General features: G+C 37.5%; 1 protein-coding gene across 22 annotated transcripts in view; it reads right to left on the bottom strand.

Moving 5' to 3' along the window:
- CNOT4 (CCR4-NOT transcription complex subunit 4) overlaps nt 1-24,277 on the bottom strand; it is a 67,074-nt gene that overhangs the window by 3,211 nt on the left and 39,586 nt on the right. For 8 of the 22 annotated variants that reach the window (XM_015859306.2, XM_015859337.3, XM_085538962.1 and 5 more), the window contains exons 7-10: nt 21,580-21,704; nt 15,257-15,314; nt 14,732-14,981; nt 12,601-13,098 (exon numbers count right to left, since the gene is read on the bottom strand). In XM_015859306.2, the coding sequence (XP_015714792.2) occupies nt 12,601-13,098; nt 14,732-14,981; nt 15,257-15,314; nt 21,580-21,704 (931 nt within the window). Of the gene's footprint in view, nt 1-12,600; nt 13,099-14,731; nt 14,982-15,256; nt 15,315-17,930; nt 18,087-21,570; nt 21,705-24,277 lie in introns of all 22 variants that reach the window. The other 14 variants (XM_015859263.3, XM_015859283.2, XM_085538965.1 and 11 more) reach the window with 3 other exon arrangements.

Genomic DNA, 24,277 nt, shown 5'->3' with positions numbered 1-24,277 from the left:
CAAACACAAGTTGCAAACCATGCTATCTAAAACAAACGATCAGATTCTTCAAACTATCTCCTTCTTTAGGTATGCAGAAGCAAACCATGCAAGAGCATCCTGGTATTTGTAACCAATACTGAAAGCTATATTTAATATTAACTTGAAGTCAAGTATATTTAAAAGGAGAATGGTGGGTAATATGCTTGTACTACTCTCTGACAAAAACAACTTGTATTTTTAAGCCATTTCTGCCTGTCTTAGTTGAAGAAAAGATCTTGATGTTAACCAGGATATTGCTGCAATATGCATATATGACGCTTCTACTTCATTGACAGCAGAAGAGATTTAAGTCTTCATGGAAAAGTAGAGGATATTGCTATCTTGCAATGCTAAACTTAGACCCTGAAAAAAAGACTCCCTTGAGACTAAGCCTCCCCAGGCAATTTTTGTAAGGGGTAATGCTCAGGAAGAACTGATGTCTTTAGTTATGCTTTTGTAGCATCACAAAAGCAAATTCTTGAAATCTTGTGCTTTCATAATGAACTTTCCCTTCTGAGACTGAATTTGTATTTTCTCTTTAAAATAAACTTCACGTAAGTCGTCCTTTCACTCTAGAATTGTAACAACTTTAATCACAAATAACAGTAAATCACACTTTAGCCTCTATCACCAGCTGAACTCAGAAACAAACTGCTATACTGATCTGCTACATCCACTTGGTCAGTGACAACTACCGGAACATCTGCATTTGTTTCTATCTCTTCACACATCTAATACAGATGCCTGTGCTGGAGCAGCTATCTGCACGCATGTCCCTTGCATTGCAAGTCAGCAGCTGACATCTAGAACATCTGTGGCCAAACTGCTGCTACCTGTGGAGCCTTCAAAGGGGAAAAAACACAAATGCAGGGAACATACTACCAAGATCATCCCTTTTGCCTGGATAAGTTTGTAGGGTACAATTTGATGACTGAGTGATGTTATCCCCATTCACTGGCTGAGGCTAAGCAATCACTTAGAGGGCAGTGCACAAACTACCCCAATGGGGAAGAAAGAACTCAAGCATAAGCAAAGAGTCAACAGGTCAAAAATCCTGTAGAATTAAACTCCAGTTGTTTAATACATGCACCACGTTTCATCTAGAGATTGAAGTTTTAAGTGCTACAGGAAGAGAAAAAAACCAAAAACAAACTAGTAACAGAACCGCAATTCTGCTTCAAGCAAGTAACTCAGACAAGCTTTTAGTAACCTTAGCACACAGACATGAGAAAAGCATCCCAGAGTCCCAGCTTATGCATCACTCTATCCATACAGATGTGTGGCAGGAAAATGATCCGCAAGTGACAGCAGATGCAAAGAGCAGGCTTTTCACCGACTTGTCCTAACTGCTATTCATTTGCTATTGAGTCATAGTGCATAAAGATGGCTTCCATTTCTACTACTGGGTAAATACAATCTACTTCCTGCTCTCCCTAGAGCTCCCACTTGTTTCCTTGCAATAAGAAGGCACACAGTTTTAAGGAACTTGGTCCAATTACTTTTTCATTGAGACCTGTAAGATTCATTTATTTCAAATCTAGTTACACAATCTTTTTCCCGGGTTAAAAACAAATTGTTTTAAGTGATAGCCAGAAATAGCTTTGATTTTGCCCACTGCCCTTCCAAGCATTTGTGTTAAAGAGCTTGAGAAGTTCCAAAACTCATCTCTCTGAGGAAAATTAACCCTTTCACCATCACAGAAATCACTTTGTGATGGATTCCACATGGCACAGCATCAGTTTCCAATTCAGTTTCTCAACACTGCTTCCAAAAGCTTGTGCAAAGCAACACAGTTCAGTTTAATTACTTCAACTATTGGGCAAAACACACAAGATTCTTACTAAGACCAAGTGTATGCTAACTTGCTAAATACTCGTGAGCTGGGGATCTGCAAGCTCCCTGTGGGCTTAACTACAGATATTACTAATCCCCAGCAGGTCTGCAAAGCTCATGAGTGAACAAATAAACTACAAACCTGCAATGTATGCGTTGGACATGCACAACTATGCTAATTAACATCACTGAGAAAGTTCAGTGAAGACTAAGCCACCAAGATGACACCATTAATAAGAAATGGAATAGGAAAACAAATCCCATGTGGCAGTAGGCCATTTGGATTATTGTCATGTTATACTCCATATACTGAAGACATAGTACAGGGTCTGTAAGAGACCAGAAGGATAACAAGCATTTGCAAGACAAGACTTTCTGTGGAACCTCTTGAAGGAATGGAAAAGACTGACACTTGTTGGTGAAAGGCCACCTGTGAGACAGGCAATGCATACCACAGAACATAAGAGTAAAAGGAAAACTTTCAGTACAAAACAGACTTGCTACAAGAATTCAAACATCAGAAAATGATATTTGCTAGCAACAGTGAAGTTTTATTTATCAAAATCTAATGCTCCTGGGTACAAAAAGAGACAGATTCCAGATGTCCCTTTCTCAGATAGCTGAGACTGTGGAGGCTGAAAGGCAAACTACGACAAAAGAGATCCTTGCCTTCTGACAGCAGAGAAAGAGCAAGCAGCACTTTACTCAGGCACCTGTAAGAGGTTTCCAGCTTCACTAATAAATAGAGTTGAAAACAACAAACCAAAGCTTCTCAGCTTTCTCCCAGCCCCTGAGGAGAAATACAGTCATTACTCTTGTAATATGGGATGTGGTAAGTGATTACATGCATTAGGGGGTCAAAGAAGCTGGGATTGATAGAGCATCAATGGCAAGGCCCTTCCCCACTTCCTGCACCACTCTCTGAATCCTCAGTTACTGTTAGGGATCAGGTGATATATTCAGCTAGAAAGGATCCTGATGCAAACTAGTACCACGAGCAATCAATCTCTGAGCGCCATACAGCAGGACTCAAACCAAAACAATTAAATCAGCATGTCTCTGCTGGAGTCTAACAGGTTGTAAATGTGAGTAAAAATACAAGTTGACTACACAGAAGTTACATCCACCATCTCACAAGAACGAGCCACCTCAACACATTAATCAAGTTTATGGCTACCATAAAGCTAGTACCATATTTACAAAGGGTTAACTTCCAGAAACAACAGATCCACCAGAAATAGCATTTTCTTACTTCAGCCAACTTTACTTCCTGATACAAAATACATTTAATTTTTGACTGGCTAACAGACTTGAGTTGGATACTACGAACATGAGACCCAATGCAGTACTCCTCTTTCTGAAGTAGTAGAAATACTGTCTCCTTCAAGAGCCTCATCATATTTTAAAGCAGGATTACTGAGGATAGTAGGAAAACATGGAAGAAAACAAGTCCAAATCCAGTTAACAGCAATGAAAAGATTTTACACATCAAGATAAAACAGAGTACATTAGAGATGCCTCCCAGCCTAGTCTCTGGGACAAGAAAATAACCTGATAATTTTCACTGAATGCACCACTATTTGTGTGAAAAACAGACTTAAATATTGTTCTCTTGACTATACAGAGCTTCAGTCTCCTCTTGATGTGTATTTCATAATCCTATCTGGTCAAGTGGAAAGTTGAGTTTCCAGAGATGAACAGATTCAACAATTATGACACCAAACAGGCTGTTTCATAGCAATGTATTCTGATAAACAGAGGTGTACCAAATTTGGTTCCGTAGCATTTATGCCCAGGGTAAAAGCGACACCAAATCTTAATGCATTTGGTGGGAGATGAGCTCAATGTGATCAAGTCTGTATCAACATTCAAACAGTGCCTTCTTAACTAAGAACAAAGAACAAGATCCTCACATTACATAAGAGCACAAGCACAGTTCTTTGCCAAAATCATATTCCAAGTTAATACAAGAATCGGACTGTACTTATTGCATAAAACGTAAAATGTCTTTATACCAGGAGTCCTATATAATCTTGTCCTGCTGAAAAGTCAACTATTCTGTAAATGTAGTTGCAATTATTCCTTTAATAAATCAGTACCCATCAGTACACCATGTGTGTGACCATAACACTCAGCAGTGGTGCCGACAAGCCACAAATAAACCAAAGAAATTCATAGGAAAAACCACTGCGTGAGAAAAGAAATGAACTTATTGTAATGTCATGTAACTAACTGCACAAGCCAGCCCATGCATTCTGTGAAACGTTCTGTTAAAGAAGCCACTGTTGCTTCAGAACAGATTCTTTTCATTTTAGAATGACCTTCCGCTATTGGTATTTCTTCTTACTCGTCCAGTAATTCACTCTGTAGGAAAAGGACTTTGATGTATCCTAAAATGAAGTGATTCCCACTATGTGAGATGCATTCAAAAGTTTTTGAACCAAAGTCTCTACACTTCATCATCTGAACAGTGGTAATAAAAACTATACTTGTATCACTAACATAAATAAGTTTGTCTGCTCACAGGGTTTTTAAATAGCACTTAAACTGCTGCAGTCTGTAGGATTTGGTTCTCAGACTCCTGAAAATTGTGATTTCTAGGAATTCCAGAAAGCTTAAACCACATGAGGTTTCATGCAGGTTCACAGGGACCTGAAAGCATCACTGTCAGAAGATGGCTGAATCTGCCCACATTCAGGAACACAAGTAGCCACTTCAAGTAAGGGAAATATCAAGTGACAGGAGCAATAAAAAGTAAGGCTGTTTAAGGAAAACATGTAAAAGCTTCACAGACATGTTCTATACGCAGGAAACAACTTGGCAATCTCCACAAGTTAGACCTTTCTAAATATCATTCTCCAGGGCAGTTTCTAAATGAAGGTCATATGGTCATGATCTCCAGGAGCAAGGGGAACAAAGAAACACACACACAAAATTGGATTTGGTAACAGGGACACTGCTCTGAACTTTAAAGTAATGCAAGTAAAGCAGCTTTTATCTTGACTCTACATTGATTTCTATGGTTTTATCAATTCCACATCTACCCAGTTTAAGAGAGGTGAATCAAAAAGCACCGTTTTTCACTTTTTCATGCCCATAAAGAGAACTATCAAATACAAGATGAATACACAGAATTCTAAAAAACACACTTTAAAGGGGAAAATAAGGGTGGTTTTTTTTCCCCCTAAATTTTGCTTTTTTCTGAAGGTCTGACAGCATAATCTGTGACTAAGTAACTAAGGAGTGAAATATCTGATAGAACGATTCCTATTCACTTTAATGTACAACATCAGAACTCGTATTAGATTTGAAAAAGCAATTTTATATCAGTATTCTGTCCTTGTGACCAACTTATACAAACCACTGCTTAACAGATCAAATCTAATACATAATTACAGCAACCAGGCACCTAATCTTAAGCTATAAAGAAATTTCACATCAAAGATTCTAGCTGGCTTTGAAACATACGCCTGAGCTCAGGTCAGATGTTTCCACAGTATGCTGGAGCACTGCAGCCTTTTTATCACCGATTTTAATTATTTACTGCTGAAATATATAGCATTACAGTGTACAACCTCAATCTACATGAAAAAACATGAGCTAATTTCTCATCCAGATGAGGATTCTCTAAGAATACACATAGTTCTTCCCAACAATAATACTAAATCTTAATGTAAACCTAAACTAAGCTCACAAAGACTGTTAAGACACCGCAATTACAAAGATAATCTGAACTCTACATGTAGGACAATTTGATAAATCCCAGAAGGACATGCAACTCCCATTTACTTGAGGAAAATAAGTAATTTTAACATAGAAGTATCTGCTGCTTACTTTTAGTTCCTGCATCAGACTTCAGTCCCACCACGTTACATGTTACTTCTCAGTCGAAAAAGCTTTCCTTTCAAATGAAAATCCTTTAAGGGTATTTGCATGCATATAGAGAGTTTTCCCTTTGGTCAATATAATAACTAGAACTGACAAAAAATTAGCCAGAGTCTATACTGCTACAGATTCAGAACACCAAGAATTCCCAGCTCATCTTCTGACCCAGACTGTGAGAACAGCTTCAGTACACTGAATGTACTAAATTCACTGTAGTGAATACAGAAAAGTTCTAAACCTAGTTTTTAATTTTCCCATAATGTGTCACAGCTGCAGATGAGCTATATCTGTAGATACATAATTCCGTGGGAAGATAAAGCATCAAGGAACTTAAAAAGCAAAACTTTCATGACAATAAATTAATTCTGATTACTTTGTTCCAATAGAAATTAATTAAATATAAACATATATTTAAATAAAGCAAAGTTGATTTAGAAATAAGTTCATGTAGAAAGCTTATTAACTGTCTGTGCTTTTAGTTAAGATTGAGGAATCAAACTAGAATTTATATATTTGGCTTGATCCATAAGGATGTGAAGTTTGAAGTCCTTTCACCCAATGTGGCTTTGTTTGACACCATTTGTTTCACACAGCTTTTATAACATTAGGTGAATCATCCTTAGAGAGTTTGGCAGTGAGAAGTTCTTGCTTTTAAAACCAACAAATTCAGTCTACCATCCCTAAAACACAGGCAAGGCCCCAGTGCCCACGCTGCTGAAGTTCCTTTGGTGAGACTGCTAGAGACTTGGCTCAGTCAGAAGAGGCTGACTGTAAATCCCTTCCCCTCTGTTTGTTTCCTCTGGATCCTGCTGGAGAGTTACTCCAGAGTGCAAATTAGGTGAGCCGCTAAGGCAAATTTTAGCCAACGCAGCATTTATTTCAAATCTAGCTATGTTAATGCGATTAGTCATTCTTCTGATATGATGCAGCCAAGAGAACTTGGAGGATTTTCATTACACTTTTTCTTTCCTTTACGTTGTCACTCTTTCAAAGCAAAATTATGCAATTTAAAAACAGGCAGTGTGCCACTCAAAAAATGGCTTTCACTGCCATCCTTAATCATCAAAGACTTATAATTTCTCAGAGAATAAACAAAGCTACCAGGGACAAAAACATCAGTATTTATACACTTTCTTTGGGATAGTATCTCCCTTACAACTGTAAGAAAGAAAAGCACAGCTTTTTTAGAACAGTTGCTAAAAATCAGCACCAAAAAGGCAACGGGGTAAGGAGGAGGTGAGATGAGATTTTAAGACAGATGGAGAAATAGCCAGACAAAGGACAGGTGACTGGGATGAAGCTCTCTCAGATCATGACACAACTGCGTTATGTTAGTCAGAATTGCTACTGAACATAACGTACGTGGAAGCGAGGAACAAGATAACAGAGGTACAACAAGGAATATCCATAGCAAGTTTCAAACAGTATGACTTAAATCTTGACTTTGATTTAATGTTTTAAAAATGAGTCTGAAATCCCACTTCCACATACTTTATTTTAAATTTAGCAGCATTAAAAATAGCATCTCTACAGAGGAAGGAAAGCAAGCAAGCCAAGAGTTTGTTTCCACGCTGAACTAACTTGTTACATATGGTGCTGAACACTTCACCAGTGAAATACAACATCAGTTCTGACTGAAATAAAAGGAGACAAGAGCTGGAGCTTATAAATAATAGCTGAATTTCAAAGGGGTGGGTGGAACACACACAGGCACAAAGCACAGCCAGAAGAAGACGGGGGAAGAGGAGGGCAAAGGCCCTGGAATCTTCCTGACAGAAATTGGTACCTCAAGCACAAGAACTGCAGAATATTCAAACAAAGATAACACCAAGAACTGCATCATCTTTGCTGAGGAGAACAGAGCACACGACCTCTGCAGTGGTCCAAACAATTTTAAAGCAGTGCTCAGTCCTTTAATTTCAAGTAAGCTACAATCTTGATATTAGTGTAACGTCCATTTCAAAGAGTAGCTTCCCTGAACTCTGCAAAGATTCAGGCCTTCAGAGATGCCAAATCTGGCACTTAAACTATTAGTTGCATAATTTCCAATATTTATACCCCATCAGATAAGACTTCAGCTACAGGCAGCCATGCATCTAATCAGGAGCAAAGAAAAGAATGTTCAGCTGCAGTGCTTTCTCCACTGCTGCTGACAGAATGCCAAATGTCAGTGATGACCAGCAAGGGAGCAAGCAGTCTTCTTTAAATGCTTAGAACAAAGTTAATGGACTAATACATCTTACTGTTAAGTATAAGACCATTTGTACTTAAAACTGGCATAAAACCTTTCACACACTGCCAGGACAAGAGGAAAAGTGTAGCAAAATGCTCTTCCAACCTACTTCAATCAAATAAAGGGACATGAAGCAACACCATTTAAACTGCATTAGCTGTTGTTAGGAGTATGGGATTAAGTAAGTTTTGTACACAGCATTTTCAGACTGGGTTTTACAACTTCATACCAAAAGTTAAGCCAAAAATGACAGGAAAAGGTCAGCACCTATGCTGTCATTTCAGTTTCTTTGGATTTCTGCTTCTGCATAAAACAAGTCATGGTTTTGGTATCAAGTATCAACCTAGGAGTATCAGCCTCCTATCAACAGGAGATAGAAGTCCAAACAACAAAGAAATTTGCATCCGAAATGGAAATACAGCTGCATTTTGGGAAACACCATGTCAAAGACTTAGTACTAAAGGACAGTGCTAGTTCTGATACCTCACCCTTCTCCATAGTCCAAAGTCTTTAAAACAATAGTCTTTACCAACATACTGGGATGTTTGCTTCTTTCACTAAAACCTTGCCCCAAAGGTGGCATTAGACAAAGGATTTGGCGTTCAAGATGAAGTCAGTAGCTAAGGGCATGGAATCAGGAGAAGATTCAAGCAAGTAAAGCTGTTCAAGTTTTGAAAAGCTCAGGAATTATGTCTAAATGTAGGCAAGACTCAAAAATATGCACGATAACCAGTGTCTTGGTAAGGTATGTGATGCCATTACTGCAATGACTGCTGGATGGCACCCAAATCAAGCAATTGGTCTGACCACCTATTTATTGGCTTGGTCTTTAAATATGCATAATTCCATCAGTTAAACTGTGCATATTAAAGAGATAAGCTACAATAACAAAAAGCCCTTGATAGAACAATATTTGGATTTACCAATTATTTCCACCTACAGAGACTTATGACATTTAAGACCCGTTTTGAAATTCCTGGAGCAACTCACAAAGTCTGCTGCTATTTCCAAAGGGCTTCACATATCAAATAATTTGATGGATTTTACAGCTGTTATCTTCAAAGACAACAGAACAACAACAAAAAAAATATCTCTCTAAACAGGCTTTAATTCTTTACGTTCTCTAACTCTCTCTATTCACAATTGACTATTTATCTCAGATTCCTAATATACATGGGAAGAATATACACATAATGCGGTATAGAATTAGCCTTGGAAAAGTTACAATTCAGCCATCTCGCTGTTACCAAATTGAGAAGTTCTTGCAACTACATTTTTGTTCAGACTTAAATTCAGGATAAGTATGAAATTAATATATGAAATACCAGCCAGTGTTTCAGAACGTAGATTACTCTCATCCTCTGGCTTTACCTGAAGGATAAACAACAGCTACACAATCTAAGTTAAGACCGTTTTAGCAACAAGTAAGCTGTATAGAAACCAATCTTTTTTCATAAAGCCTGCTTATAGTTTAAATTACACTGTAATCCTTCTAACCTGTCCCACTCCAGAGAACAGCAACGAACTGATCCTTGCAACAGGACCGTACATCATATGCTTTGCAAAATCATATCTTCTGGGGGAGGGAGGGATTCAAATTGATTGAAACAGCCAAAAAGTTCTTTTTCAAGACTGGAGAAAGACATTTCTGATGAGCACGGCAAATTTCAAGTCAGTCAGTTTTATTTTGAAGTCAAACGTGCCATGGTGACGTTTGCCACACCAATTATTTTTGAATGAGAGCTTAGACATACTAGGTAGGGCCTGTGTACTCCCATTTAAATCTATTGTGCTTCATGGAACAGAACTACTTGGATATTTGGAGGTATAAACACAGCACAGATCTAATATGAGATGAAACAAAAGACCACTTTAGAATATTACATATAACATGCCATGTGAATACTAATGCTCACATTAAGTAGAAGCAGCAGGATTTCAGAAGACATTGTTTTCTTCGAAACAAAGTTTTAAGACAAGTTTAAAGACAAGTTTAAAAGCTGCTTGTTTTCACATAAAACATGAAATGGGCTGGTAAACCACAGCAGGCAAACAAATCAGATACTGAACAGAAAAGAATTTTTCCCACTATTTTAATGACAGGTCAAGTATAACTTGCTTCGGAAACGTATAGACCTGTAAAAATTAATCAGAAATCGTGGGAAACATGCAACTATGACAAAAGTTGGGGATCCCTGTTAGAGAACAACTTGAAGTTTTGCTTATTCTTGGTTTCTTTCATTGTTACAGCTGAAACAGCCAAGTTGATAGAAAAAAAATCTACCAAGAGGAGCTTCAGGTGTATTACTATTAATCTCTCCATACCACTGAATGGGTATAACAATACATGTGGTCTTTTTAGGCCAGCTAGAGCCTGTTACAAAGCACTAATAAAGTCCTGTTTCTGTGGTTTCTTTATTGATATACAACTTCCCTCCCTGTAAGCCCATCAAGTGGGTGAATCTAAATCAAATGGGGAAACTAGGGAAGTCCTACAATTACATACCTGCTGCTGATAGATTAAAAGTAAGCATAATGAACAGGCATTATTCTTTCAATACAAGGATTTGTTGAGAGGCTTGCATTCTAAATATAGATTTGAAACTAAATAAATTGGAAACAATTAAGTTGCGTATCAAAACAAGAAGCACACGGGCACCTCCTGGTTTTCACATTATTTACATTTCTGAAGCAGTTAGAATCACTGCAGGAAATGCAAAGGTACTACAAGCTATACAAATAACACAAGCTCCAACTAGCGAGCAATGCCAGATTGACTTGAGACTTCTGGCAACATGAAAAAACCCAGTATATCTGTGTTTGCATAAGTTTAAGTTACACCAGGACTAACATGCAGAGGAGCATTTACACAGCAGCAACTGGTGCTAACTATAAACTAGGCGACAATGTTAACAAAAGCATAAAACCAATACAAAGGAACTTTCCATAGAGACTACAGTAGATGTTTGTTTTCCATTCTTAACACTGTAACTGCCAAAGATATTGAGATCAACTGGATCTAACAGTTGCATAGAAAAAAGGATACACTTAACTATCATTTCTGCTGCCTTAATACAAACAGGGAAAGCACACAAGAACACACAACTAGCTCTTCAAGGAGTAGCACAAGGACCTACAAAGAAATTCACTTTCAAACTGCCAAAATTAATTAAAATAATGCAATTTAAAGAACACTTTTTGCAAGCTTAGAAATAACCTGTACTGAAACAGATCATTTTCCAACACTGAATGATTTTTCCCACCCTCCTAGTCCACAAGACAGTACTGCTACCAACCCTGTCATTGTCAAGTTAGAGAACTTTGAGGTAAAGTCAAAACTTTGGCTGGTAACATTCTCCCAACTTCTTTGTAGTTTAGAGAGCAACAATTCGCACTCCTACAAACACTGCATTTTTAACTCCATATAAAAAGATAACCCCTCTCCCATCATTTCAATGTAAGAAATAACAGTATTTTTTTGTTTGTTTAAAAACGCAGGCACTGACAGCATAAAGACATTTGAACTACTTGGCATTTGTCCTCTGGATGAAATGGCTATTATTATGAACCAGCTGAAGGACCCTAGCACAGTACTGCAGCTTCATCAAGTCTTCAGAGGGGATGAATAACAGCAAAACAACAGCCAGATACAGCTCTTACATCAGAGCATCAAAACCAAGTAACTTCTTCTAGGTCACTATCTCACAGTAGAGTTGATACTTCTCAAAATCCAACAACAGAAAACCCGCCATCAGCAACACCTCAAGCACCAGTTTTCTTCACTTCAACGTTACAAACAGCTTACAGAGTTTCTGCTTGTAGTTTATTAAGAAACTAACACACTTTTTCCCTACTAGGAAAAGAGAACTTGTGTGGGTCAAGGTATGCAGTAACCGTGGAAGCAATTTTAGAAGTTCACTTCTGGAATTTGATCAGAACAATGATGGTTACAACTAGTTCCTTAGCTGTAATGCTTACTGTAAGAACCTATCAATTCACCCAGAGCAGCCTGGAGTGGTGTGACTGCACATTTATTTATTCCAACATCACAGCCCTCACAGTCAGGATGAATCCTCTCACACACATTGCAAGCATTCAATCAATGAAAGATTATCACAACATTAAGGCTCTCTGAAGTACAGGAATGAACAGCACTGAATTATGCAGTCATTTAGTTATGCGCAATAGGGAACAACCCCAGCCAAGACATCAGCCACAAATTATCATTACAGTTTTTTTTGCAGGTTTAGGAACTCTGATCAGCACCTGCACATCACCGCAAAAGTCACAATGCACTTTTAGGGCCTACTTACTAATCTTAAGCCCAGTCTGGCAAGACTGAAGAACCAAAATACCAATCTGTTTAGGCACAAAATTGAATGGGCACAGAATACTCCACCTTCCTTATAAAGCTCAATGTTACAAGGCTAAACATCCACATAAAAAAACCCCACATGGATAGGGCATATTTAAAATGATGTTCTCCCTCTCTTCATAAGCCTAGTACGACAATTAAGAGATATAGCTCTACCACTTGTAGCTGGCTATTTCTTTTTCCTGTCCTGACTCAGAGCTCTAAGCTGAAAGCACAAAATTAATCACATTCATGGCTGTCCCGATTCACCTACCTGATATAGGGATCCCCCCCAGACCTGTGCTGTGTTGTGGTTGGAGATTCAAGTCCAAGAAATTACTATTTGAGGTGGGATTTGCTGTGTGGTTCAAGTGCATGATGCTATTGCGTGGAAAGGCCATCCAAGGATAGCGAGCTGCTTGGCCTGGAAAACTGAAGGAGTTGTAAACTGCTCGATGTTGTTGAAACTGTGGGAACCTCTGTGGCATGACTGGAAAGGTGCTACTGAGAGAGTTGGCATTTGCGGGTGCAGCAGGATGCAGAAATCCAGAGCCTGGCCCTTTGGCAGTTGTAGTGTGTGGGGAAGGGTTCTGAAGAGATGTGGGAGAGAGGGAAGGTTGGTCTTGAACTGACAGTTCCTTCTCAATCAGGTCTGCTAAGGCTTTGCGGGTGACGTCAAAGGGGTCAAACCCTAAGTCATCCTCTTGCTGTTTGGAGGAACCAAACCCAAAAGCCGCTTGCCAGTCTGTGGAGGAAGATACTGGTATAGTTTCTGTTGGAGAGGAATAAGATTAAGAACAAGGATTAGTGAGTACTCGCCCATAGAAAAATCTCATCCTTAGTGTGCTTTACTGTTGCCAGTTTATCCTTCATGTAATTTTTATTTGTAAATTGCTCAAAGACAATATTCATCAGCTTGGAACTGGTTTTCAGACAAAAGACAAATTCCTACTTTAACTGAAGCAGCAGAACTAGCAAGTTGTGGTTTTACTGCAGAATTCCTTCAATTGCATAAAAGCTATTGTCAAATAAGTATTTTTCAGGAAAAGCAGAGTAGAAAGAGACCAATAAACATTATAACGCTATGTAATATTATACTTAACATACACAGTTACTGGAGGGATGTGTAACCAGAGTTAAAATATTAAGCTACTTTAAAGTATTAATGCTGTGCAAGAAACAGAGTGTGAGGAAGTAGGATGGAGAGGGGTATTCTCTCACAGATACTTCTGAGTAGTGGTTAAAAAAGAAAAAAACCCTATTATTATGGAAAAACAAGCCAAATTCTTGAGTATGCACTTTGTTAAATAACAGAAACGAGGCACTGCATTACAAGATACTATTAAATACTCTTAAGCATCAGTGTAGAAAAAAAAATGAGTCTTCCCTGAATTTTCAATTAGCTCTTATTTCCTTGTACTGCTTAAGGTTTTTTAGTTCAGTTAGAGAGCACGCCAATCCTGTTTTCAGAATATTTCTCCTTAAACTGAAGTGAAGAAAGCAAAGTACAAGGAGGCAGCTTCACTTACATTAACTCCCTCTGCTGGTAGGGAAACTAGACTGCTGCTTAAACCTAGTGCCCTCTCAAAAAAAATAAATAAATCTACAACTCCATTTCCAGAAAAAAAGCCACTGGACAGACAAAAAAAAAAATGCTCTTCGCATTTGCACTGTAATAGCAATAACATTTTTATTAATTATGGAAAAAAAAATGCTGCTACCACTGTCTCCCACTGCTACTTAATCTTCACAATATTGTGTGTACAGTATCCTAGCAGCATGTTATTCTCCTGATAATATTATTTAAAAATATTTCCCAGAAGTGAGAAAAACATTAAAAGATTAGCCACTAACCTACCAGATAAAAGTACCATTACATTCTATTCATTATCATTCTTGTTTCATTTAATTTGCTACCACATCTCAGGTTTCTAATTTGAGAACTCCAAAGCACTGTAAACTATTCCCAAGACTGCATCAATACACCTAACACACCTGAAAAGACATTTCACTCAAGTGCAGTGGTATTTTATGCCATCCAGTCACTGCAATTAGTTGTACTTTTATCTTTTCTGAATATATATAATCTCAATTCAGAAAGATTATTCGTCTTCAAGTAACTATGCAGAATAACTAAGAAAATTTGGAAGTCTGTTGCACAGAAGTAGGCAAATGGCTAAGAAAACCAGCAAATGTTCAGATTACTTCACCATGAAATTGGGAAAACTCTAAGTTTCTTTCAGAAGAAAGTTTGTGTCAATGCAATTCATTTGTGCAGTAATGAAGCACGATAAAACATTTGTGAATTGAAGAGAGCAGTATAAAGTATACCCCAGAGTTTAGTTTTAGACATCAGCTGCAAAACCAAACAATACACAGCACCGTAAGCTGGGAGCTGTGCATACCTGATGTGAAGAGGCTCTGTGGTTCTGGTGCTGTAGGCCAGTCATTTGAAGTCTGAGGAGAGCTGGGGAACGGAGGAAGCCCACTAGGGATGGGGTTAGGGTGCCGGAAGTTGTCAGAGAAGAGCGACTGTGATTCTGTTACAGCTCCTTCAAAAGGAGACCGTGCACTGTGGTTAGATGAACTGATGGGTATGACTGGATTGGGTTTTGTTAAACCAGGCGGTGGCGAAGGTGTGTCACTGTTTGTTATCTACAGCCAAAGGAGAAAGAGAGACAATTAGGTCATGAGAGTTTATGTATATACTTCACTATCAGTTGAAAATTCTCCTCAAAACTTTTGGCTGCTTTTACTTCAGTTATATCATTCAGCATGATGTTTAACATGAAGTTAACATTAGCAGTAGCACATTTTAGTTTTGTTTAAAATTACACCGTACTTCAGAAAGTATCTGCCTCTCAAAGCATAAGTTGCACGAAACCAAACAAACTCAATTCATGTGTTCACAGGATTTATCTTTGTCTTACCTGCTGGGAGCTGTCACCGTTTCCTATACTGAGGGAATCTGAAGGTTTGTCGATAGGGCTGCAGAAGTGGGAAGGGAAAGAGTCAGTAAGTCACTCAAGTATTTAATGCGAACATCAACATTTGATTTTGTAGCGACAGAAAAGCTTTGAAGTAAATCAAAATTAAACTGGAGGAGTTAAGAAGGAAAAAAGTCAACTCTGAGACTTTAGTTGTAAACATTCCAATCGTTTGCCATATAACATGTCTTCCCATGACTCCACTCTGCTTGTGGAGTACCCTGCTATGGGACAAAAGAAAAGTTACAAATGTCTTCAGAGAAACTCCTTGCCACTCAAAAAAAAAAAAAACCCAAAAAAACAACAACCAACAAACATATGTTCTATAGCAGTATTCCATTTGCGGTCAGTTCTATCTCTTCTGTTATTGGAGTAAATCTTGGGAACAGACTTGTTCTCTAAATACTGAAGTTACCAGTTCCCATATAAATCCTAAATAAATCTAGGGAAAGAAGAAATTAAATTAACAACTTAACCCTGGTTAAGAGAAGATTCCTGTCAGCCTCAAAGCTTTACCTAATAAAAATTAGTTCCAAGAAAAGAAAATTGATTTTTGAAATGACAGAAAGTGAAAAAAATATCAGGAAAATATAACAAAAATTGTCAATCAATGTAAAGAGAAGGTACAGCAGAAAGCCACCTCAGAAAGCTATTTACTGTGAATTAACATGGCTCAGCTAAAATGGCACACCTTGGGATTCAAGATTTGACAGGCACTTGTGAACAGCCTTAATTATACTAACTACCACAGTAACGAAATGGTGAAAGTTTATGTTTAGCTCTAAGGCAGAGATTTTCAGCTGAAATATATTTTATCTGCTCATAAAAGAATACACACAAGCATCTTACTGACCCAAACAATGGTCCTACAGACAATGACCATAAGATTCTTACGAACGTGACAAATTACAGGTGTAACTTATTAGTACAGAGTAAATATAAAGACAGAAGTAATTTTGACTGGATGCAGACTTCAGATTCTAGCTACACTTTGTTTTCAAACACTCCTTGCAGTTGGAAAGCATAACATTGCATAACGCCACATAGCAAAGTCCAAAACTCAAGAATTTGCTCATCCACTCATATTTATTCACCCCCTCCCAGAATAACTAGTCCACAGTCAGTAGATTTAACTCTTCTCCATTCTAGAGGAGAAACTGTATAAAAGCTACTCATCAATGAAAATAATTTGGGAGCAAAAGAATGCTGAATTGGTATCTCAAAAGTAACTGAATGTATTTACGATTACAAAAGAAAAATCAGAGGAATATTAGCAATCAAGTATTACTCCAGTAAAGACATGCTGGGGTACTTGGTGGTTGAAAGCCATTCAAAAGTTCTTCCACTTTGAATAAATGCCCTTATTTTATTAATTACTGAATACCTACAGCACAGAAATTTGCCGTAGATTTCATTAATCAAATAAAGTTGATTGCAGAGCTCATGTTCCAGGTACATTTTCTCAAAGCCTTTGATAGGGAATCACAAAACCACAGCTTAAAGCTATATAACAAACAACAGTTAATAGCAACAGATATGCAGAAAGACAACCAGCATTATACTTGAACCTGCTTAAGAAGCCTTTAATTTTAAGATGCGAGTCCAGTCCTCAAGAACGAGCATGATTCATTACTGACTGGTCATAATATTTTACTTATATGCTGTACATTCTTTCCAGAAATGATGAGGAAAAAGTTTCGTATTAATACTGAGATGCAATGATAGGATCTGTCCACATCTCAGCTAAATTGTTATTACATCTAAGAAGGTACGATTAAAAGCAGCACTCAGTATCAGCTCAATACTGGCTTAAAATGAAGATGAACTGCCTAATCAACAGTACTACTTCTTTAAATATTTAGTATTTACCTTGTTATTTTCCCATTCAACCTCTAAATGGGCCCAAATAATTTGGTCCAGTAAAAAACCAGAACAGTATAATTTTAAGTGTAAGCAATGCTTGTGATAGGAGAAAACTACAACTCTGTGGAAGGGAGGCAACAAAATCAGGTAAAAAACCCCCAAAAAATAAATTTAAAAAAAACCCAAAAGGTCAATAATGACAAAGTTATTGCAGGCAGATGAACTACTTGCATTGTATGCAGAAGCCTCAGTTGAATGTGCTGTCTTATTGTTCCTGTTACTGATCAACAATCATGGAATCATTAACTCTGCAGTAGTGTTTTTGGAACACGTTACAGTCAAGAGATGACTGTCAGCTCTTAATACTTAGTTTATTTCTCTTGAAGGTTTTTCTAGTATTAAGACTTCTGATGTACAGCAACTGACATGTTCGGTATGTGGAATGGTTTCGTACAGAACTGAAGGGCCTGGTTTTGGCTGGGACCATGCATGGCTGCAGGCAGCTTTATCAGCTGTTGATGCCCTAATTATGCAGCTCACCTCAGCCCATACCTGTACTGTCACTAGCAATGCCAGAGTTCTGCAGAGTCTGCCAATCAGCCTTTTTGACATGGGCTAAGCCAAGCCTGGCTTTCTGTGTCCTGATCAGGATTTGAATCCAGATCTCCAACCACAGAGACTGGAGAATAATTCCCTCCACACCAGTTAGTGAGAGAGAACAAACTATCTGAAGTATAAAAGGCAGCACAATTACCCGAAATCTGAGTCTGCACCATCTGGAGTCATGTGTTCTGGGTCTGTGCCATTTTCTAATATAGGAGGCGTTTTCCTGTGTTCCACTGTTAAGCCGTTGGCTGATTTACTTGAACTCTGTAATGATGGCCAGGCATCTTTGTTATTACTGTTGGGTCTGGAAAAAGGCAAGAGTTAAAAAAAAAAAAAGAAAAGAAAGAAAGAAAAAAAAAAAGAAAGAAAAAGAAAAAGAAGAAAAAAAGAAGAGTTCAAGTTATGAAGAAAGTGTTTTAAAAATTGTAAGCACTGAGGAAATGAATCCTTGCGCCAGATAATCCATAAGAGCAGATTTATCTGGTTATTAGAATTTAAATGGTGGTGATTAAAAAAATAAATAAAAAAGAATTGAGGGGCAGAGAAGGGAGAAAGAAAACTGGGCAGAACTCTCAGTTTTCTTCACTGAACAGATAAACTGCACTGCCAATGCTGCAGTCTGAACATGTTCACTCAAAAAAATAGACAAAATCCACTGACATTTTCAAGCATCCAGATCTTTGTATACCTCATTTAGAGTTACTGGCTTTATCCCATAAGCATTTTGAGTCATTTAAATAATTAACTAAAAGATTTTTCTTAAAAATGGTTTATGTTCCAGGACCCATCGAGCCTGACTCAGATTAAGTTTGTGTTTTATTCCTGCAAAAGAATCCACAGCATTACTAATGGACCATGAGACCAGTCAGATGAACATTTTTCATTCAAGTTACCACTCATTTCCCTTCCAGTTTAAAGCTATAATTACTCCTCTCTTATAACAAAGACCCATTAAGTTCCATTTCAGAGAGCACATTCAATCTGAAAATTTCGGAATACTCAAGCCAAAAGCATCACTGAAAATAGTTATATTTTATACACATTAATGTACGCTGGAATATCATCTGTAACCAAATGCATTTGAGTACACTGTCATCCAAAATAACTATAATAATCTAAAGTCTCAGTGAAAGGTTTGTCTTTACCTTTTCCCCTTCTTTCATTAGCTTCAGCTTTTCATTTCTTTCAATTATGCTGCTGCCTTTAGCATTCACATGCTACAGCTGAACTGCTGTTTTTCTAACTACAAAGCTTTCTAAAAGCTTATTTTCTGGTAAATATGTTTCTTCTGCTGCCCCCTTCATTAATGTTGTTAATACATGCTCCAAATCCTACTCTACATATCTGGGTCAACTTGACAGGTCATAATTTGGAGATTCCCATAGCTGTTTCATTCAGATACAACTGGTATTACTAGCTGACCTCAAAGACCTAATAGCATTTAAAGATTTGCTACTCGTACCTCTTCTCACACACCTATGCAACATGCACACAGATGAGAGACGTAACCAATTTACATATCTCATCCTTGCTTTGTACGCATTTGAAAGAGAGACAGCAAGCTGATCAGATATTGAGCAGTGAAGACAACCTCTACATCCTTGTAGTAATTTAATAGTCTCAAATTGACCCACCCACAAAGGTGAGCCACAAATCCAGATATAACAAGACTAAATCCACTAACAGACTTCAAATACACTTATGTTCGCTGCAACATAAAGTCACCTTCATACCACAACTTGAAAATTCACAGTTAAAATCAGTTTTGCAACCAAAATGAAAACTTAACAGTCTTATGTGGCATTTTGTATGCATTCTTGTTGCTTTTCTTTTTATGTTCAAAGCCATGTGCTTCCAAAAGCCTTCTCTAAAAGACCAGTAAGTGCCTAACAAGTGTTTTTTCCTCTTCCAGCATATGAAAACACTCATTACAGTTCTTAGGGGAAAAGTCAGTAGGAAAAAAAAATTCTGAGTAGGATTTCTGAAATTAAAACAGAATTTCAAAAAAAGCATTTCTGCAGAGTTTAAGAACTGCTGTCTTGCCTACTACTGTTTATTTACAAATACCCATCTACTATTGAGAAGCCAACTACAGCTTTCTTCAAAAGTGAAAGAAATCTGCATGCCAGAAACATAACTGACACAAAGTTGTCAAAAGCTCTGGTAAACAGGCAGATCTGGTATCATATTAGTGAATCAAAACAAACAAGAACGTGACTAGGTACAAAGTTGTAAAGAACAAAACATTCACCAGCTCACAAGCAAAATTCTGTACTGATAAGACAAGACTTCAATAGTTAAAAATCCCATCTGCAAGAAGAAACTTGCTTTGCAACCCACAAGATGGTGCCTAGTCATTAGGAAAGAACAGATTCTGCGTGGTGATGCTCAGGTGAACAAGAGAAATCAATTCTAAACTACTTGCTCCCTTTAGAGAAACATGACATTTTTTCTCAGAAGCGCTAAAAATTCTGGCACCACAGACTGGTCAAACTCCAATTCATACTTGCTATCTGAAGGCTTAAATTTGCTGCAGTTTTAGATGGACCATTTTCTCACATCTGGTGCCACTTATATTCATTTGTCTTGCTTAGATCTAATTAGGTGTCAAATTATTATTATTTTATGTGAAAAGTCTGAAGTAATCAGTGTCCAAGCAACGCAGGAAACAGTGTGTTTGCTTTCTTTGCTGTACTCTTCCTTCCAAGTCAAAACTGAACCAATACACAAGAAATAAAAAGATGTAAAAGGTCCTTGATAAAAGATCAAATTGGAAGCCTGACCACTTGCAGTCAGAGTGTATGACACTTCCTGCAGAAGTTCAAGAAAATGATTCCAGCATTTCACTTGGCATATCAGTTCTCAGAATTGATGTCAGTGGAGCTTCAATTCACAGAATATATCTGTTAGACACTTCCTTGCTTAGATTGTTCTATAGTGACATAACCAGCAGCAAACCATCTGAAAATTCAGTGAATAAATTTGCCCTCAACAAAAAATATAACCACAAGGCCAAGGTGCACATGAAGCGCAATTTAAGTTTTGCATTCCACCCTACCAGTCACATTACAAGAATCCCACTATGAGAATCCTACAAAAAGGAGTGGAGGAATTTGTTAATAGCTTCTATCTTATATTTAAGATCTGAGCAGATAATTCACAGCAGGAGGACTGACAACCTTAGACTTTTATTCACGTTTGTATGACCATACTCAGATTGACAGAAATCTTTTCGTAACTTAATGAATGAAACTACTGCAGCAGAACAAAACAGCAGTAAGTGCTATTTTGTGATTAGAACAGCAAAAATAAATCATTCTTGTAAATTACTACACAAAAGAAACTTCCAGATTCCAAGGTTTTTATACTTAAAAGCAAGAACAGCACTCAAAGTCATGATACGAAGACAAAATAAGAAAAGCTTATCAAGAGACTAGGGTGTCTGTTGTACAACTAGACTGCACTCATACCAAACACTTCGCCAAGAAAGTTAACATCTGTTATTTAATTATTACAGTGTGTATTTATGAAAATATGAAATAAAGATCTTTAAGAATAAGAAAGCCTCACTTGGAGATACTGATCCAAATGCACACTTGGTAGAAGCGAGAATTAGAACAAAGCACTGCACAGGCCTCTAATTTCAGAGAGAAGAATGTTATCGAAGTTTTTCACACAATAAACACTGAAAAGAGCAGGCTATTGAAGGAATGCAAGAGGAACAAGAATGTTTTCTGTGGAGTAACTGGAAAGAAAACATTGCCAAGTAGTCCAGCATCAGTACTTACGCATCGTACCTCTGCAGTGCTGTCACTTTGTTCTTGTTCTTGTCAACTGTACCCGTAGATAACTGAAGAAAGTTGGGGTTTAGTTTGTATAGTTCTTGCAGTAGTTTCTGTTCATATTCTTGGTGTTTACCCGCCTGCAAAGAAAGAGGAACTTGCAATGAATTGACACTAAATTTCACATACTTACATACATCCCAAGACTTAGTAATTGAGCTGTACCAGCTTAAGAGGTCACCCTGACAGACTCAGAAAGTGTTTCTTAACCTCAGTAACGATGTGATCCCAGCAATGCTAAAGCCTGCCTAAAAATAACTCCGATGAATTTAGCCAGTTTAGATATAATTTATTTGCAAAATGTTGTAATCTTGTTAAAACATACTCTTCCATTCTAATAAGAAGCTTCACGGTATAACCTCTACATCATAAATAGCTTAATCTCAAAGGTACATGTATAGTCTGCATTCTACATGTTGACTATTCCAACGTTTTCAGAAGACAGGAGTGAGAAAAATCAAACCTTGTTTCTAGTCAGAAGTTCCCATATATAAGTAATTATATACAGGCTTAATAAAAAACCACTGAGGTGGTACAAGTGTTACCTAAAATGTGACAAGGAGCACATACTAAGCAGCAATTAAAAAATCATTCCTTCTAGTAATTGAAGGATTTAATTATTTTAACTGAAATGACTGAGAACATTTTCTTGCTTTCAGAAACTGAGGACTGAACCCACTTCAGAATGCTAAGCCTGATGAGTATTTTTCAGTATAGCCTATCTATAACACTGTGTTAAAATATTTAAATACTATTTGCAAGTTAAGTATTTTAATAATTTGAATCAAGATGCAAAATTGAACAGGGAAGTCAATAGCTCTTATCTACAGATTTCAGATATTAAGAGATGTCCTTCAGCAAGAGAGGATTTTGAATGTGTCTAACATAGACTACATAAATTCCCAAAAAGGCATTGAAACACCTAGCGCATGCATTCTTACCCATCTTTGTACTTATCTACACCCAAGCTACTTTCTACAGTACAGTAAGATTTACTCCTAGAACATGATTCGTCTAAAAGCACTTTTTTTTTAATTCACTATACCCTACAAATGCTTCTTCGGCCATCTGCTAAGAATAGAACATGTTACTGCTCAGATGTAAACACTGAAGAGCTGAGCAAGGAGAACCATTCACTGAGATCTCAGCTTAACAGTTCCGTTGCAGGAGACTGAACTCTATGGCCAATAATGTCAGGCCAGCCCTAAGCTCACTGCTCATTACATAAATGAAAGAAAGGATCAAGATAAAATCCTACATAAAAGCTTCCACTAATGTTTTACTTATACAAACTAATCCAGAGGCCAAAACTAGTATCTCTAACCCATCTCACCTAAATTGCCAAATTCACTTTCAGAGATTTCCAGGAGTTCTACCAGTTATTTTCAGCCTGTCACAATATTTAATTTTTTACAGTTCTAGAACACAGAAATTAAGTTTATCCATTCAATTTCCCTCCTTTTCCATTTAGCAATGAAGAATGTAAGTATAAATTCCCTGACAGCAGCCAAAAGAAGCTGGAGATTTCAAGTTCACTCAGAGCTTACACTAAAAATACAAAGTTTTGAATAGTTATTTTCAAACGACTGTCAAGACAACATAACCAAATGTAATTTTAAGTAATCTATCTAGGAACAGGAAAGAAAGATGCAGAAGTCAAGATTAAATGTGAAACTAAACTGCCAGCCAAAGTGAGCCTAACAGTTATAATTGGCAGCTGTGTCAGAGCACTGACAGACAACCTCTGTAGCTGACTCTTACAAAAAGGGGTGTACAAGAGACCCTATGAACAGCAGACTGCCAAGTTCAACCTCCATCCCTCATAAGATGGTATACTCCATTTTCAAAAAACAATAAAGACAGAAATACATGGACAAAAACAACTTGTTTGAGGATGAGTCAGAACATCTTACATAAAGAGAAATCCTGCTTCACTAATATGGACTTTTACAATGGCATCAGTAAGCATCAATAAAGAGAATTCACGAAGTTTTAAAGAACCCTTTCATCAGATTGCATATCAAAGGTTATTTACAAAGTTGCCGTGAGTTGCAGGAAAGGTTCTTTCATGGCTAAAAGATAGAAAGGCAAAGGTAACACTTGATGATAATTGGATGCAGAAGCAAGCAATAAGGACTGAAGACTGATCTAAGTTTCGTGCAACATCAGTGAGTGTGAGAAAGGAGCAAACAGCACATTCTTAGTTGATGATATCTAACTCCTTGGGTAGTAAAATGCCATGCTGATAATGGGGAACTCCAGAAGAAATCAACTATGCCAACAGACAGGCCAAAGAGTGTCAAAGATTCACCATGGAGTCACGCCAGGTAACACACCTGGTGAACATTAATCTAAAACTACACTTACATAGTACTGGCCTCTGAACTGGCCTTTAAAACCCAGAGATACTGAAGTCACTGTCAACAGATCTGAAATCTCTAGCTCATTACGCACTCATAATCAAACCAAAGCTGTGCTGGGCATCATAAGGAAAAATTCTGATTGAGGATCACATTTAGCTTTGGAGCCTTTGTACCATAAACACAATGTGTTCAGCCTCCACACCTTAACTATGACACAGAGGGTACAGAGAAGAACAATAACAATTACCACTGAAAGGGAGAAACTGCTTTACACCAAAGTTCACGTGCCC

This window comes from Coturnix japonica, chromosome 1 (assembly GCF_054131305.1).
Source record: "Coturnix japonica strain WE chromosome 1, WE-NBRP24, whole genome shotgun sequence".
NCBI lineage: Eukaryota > Metazoa > Chordata > Aves > Galliformes > Phasianidae > Coturnix > Coturnix japonica.
Note: the sequence above shows the minus strand (reverse complement) of the source record. Positions and strands in the feature narration are given on the sequence as shown.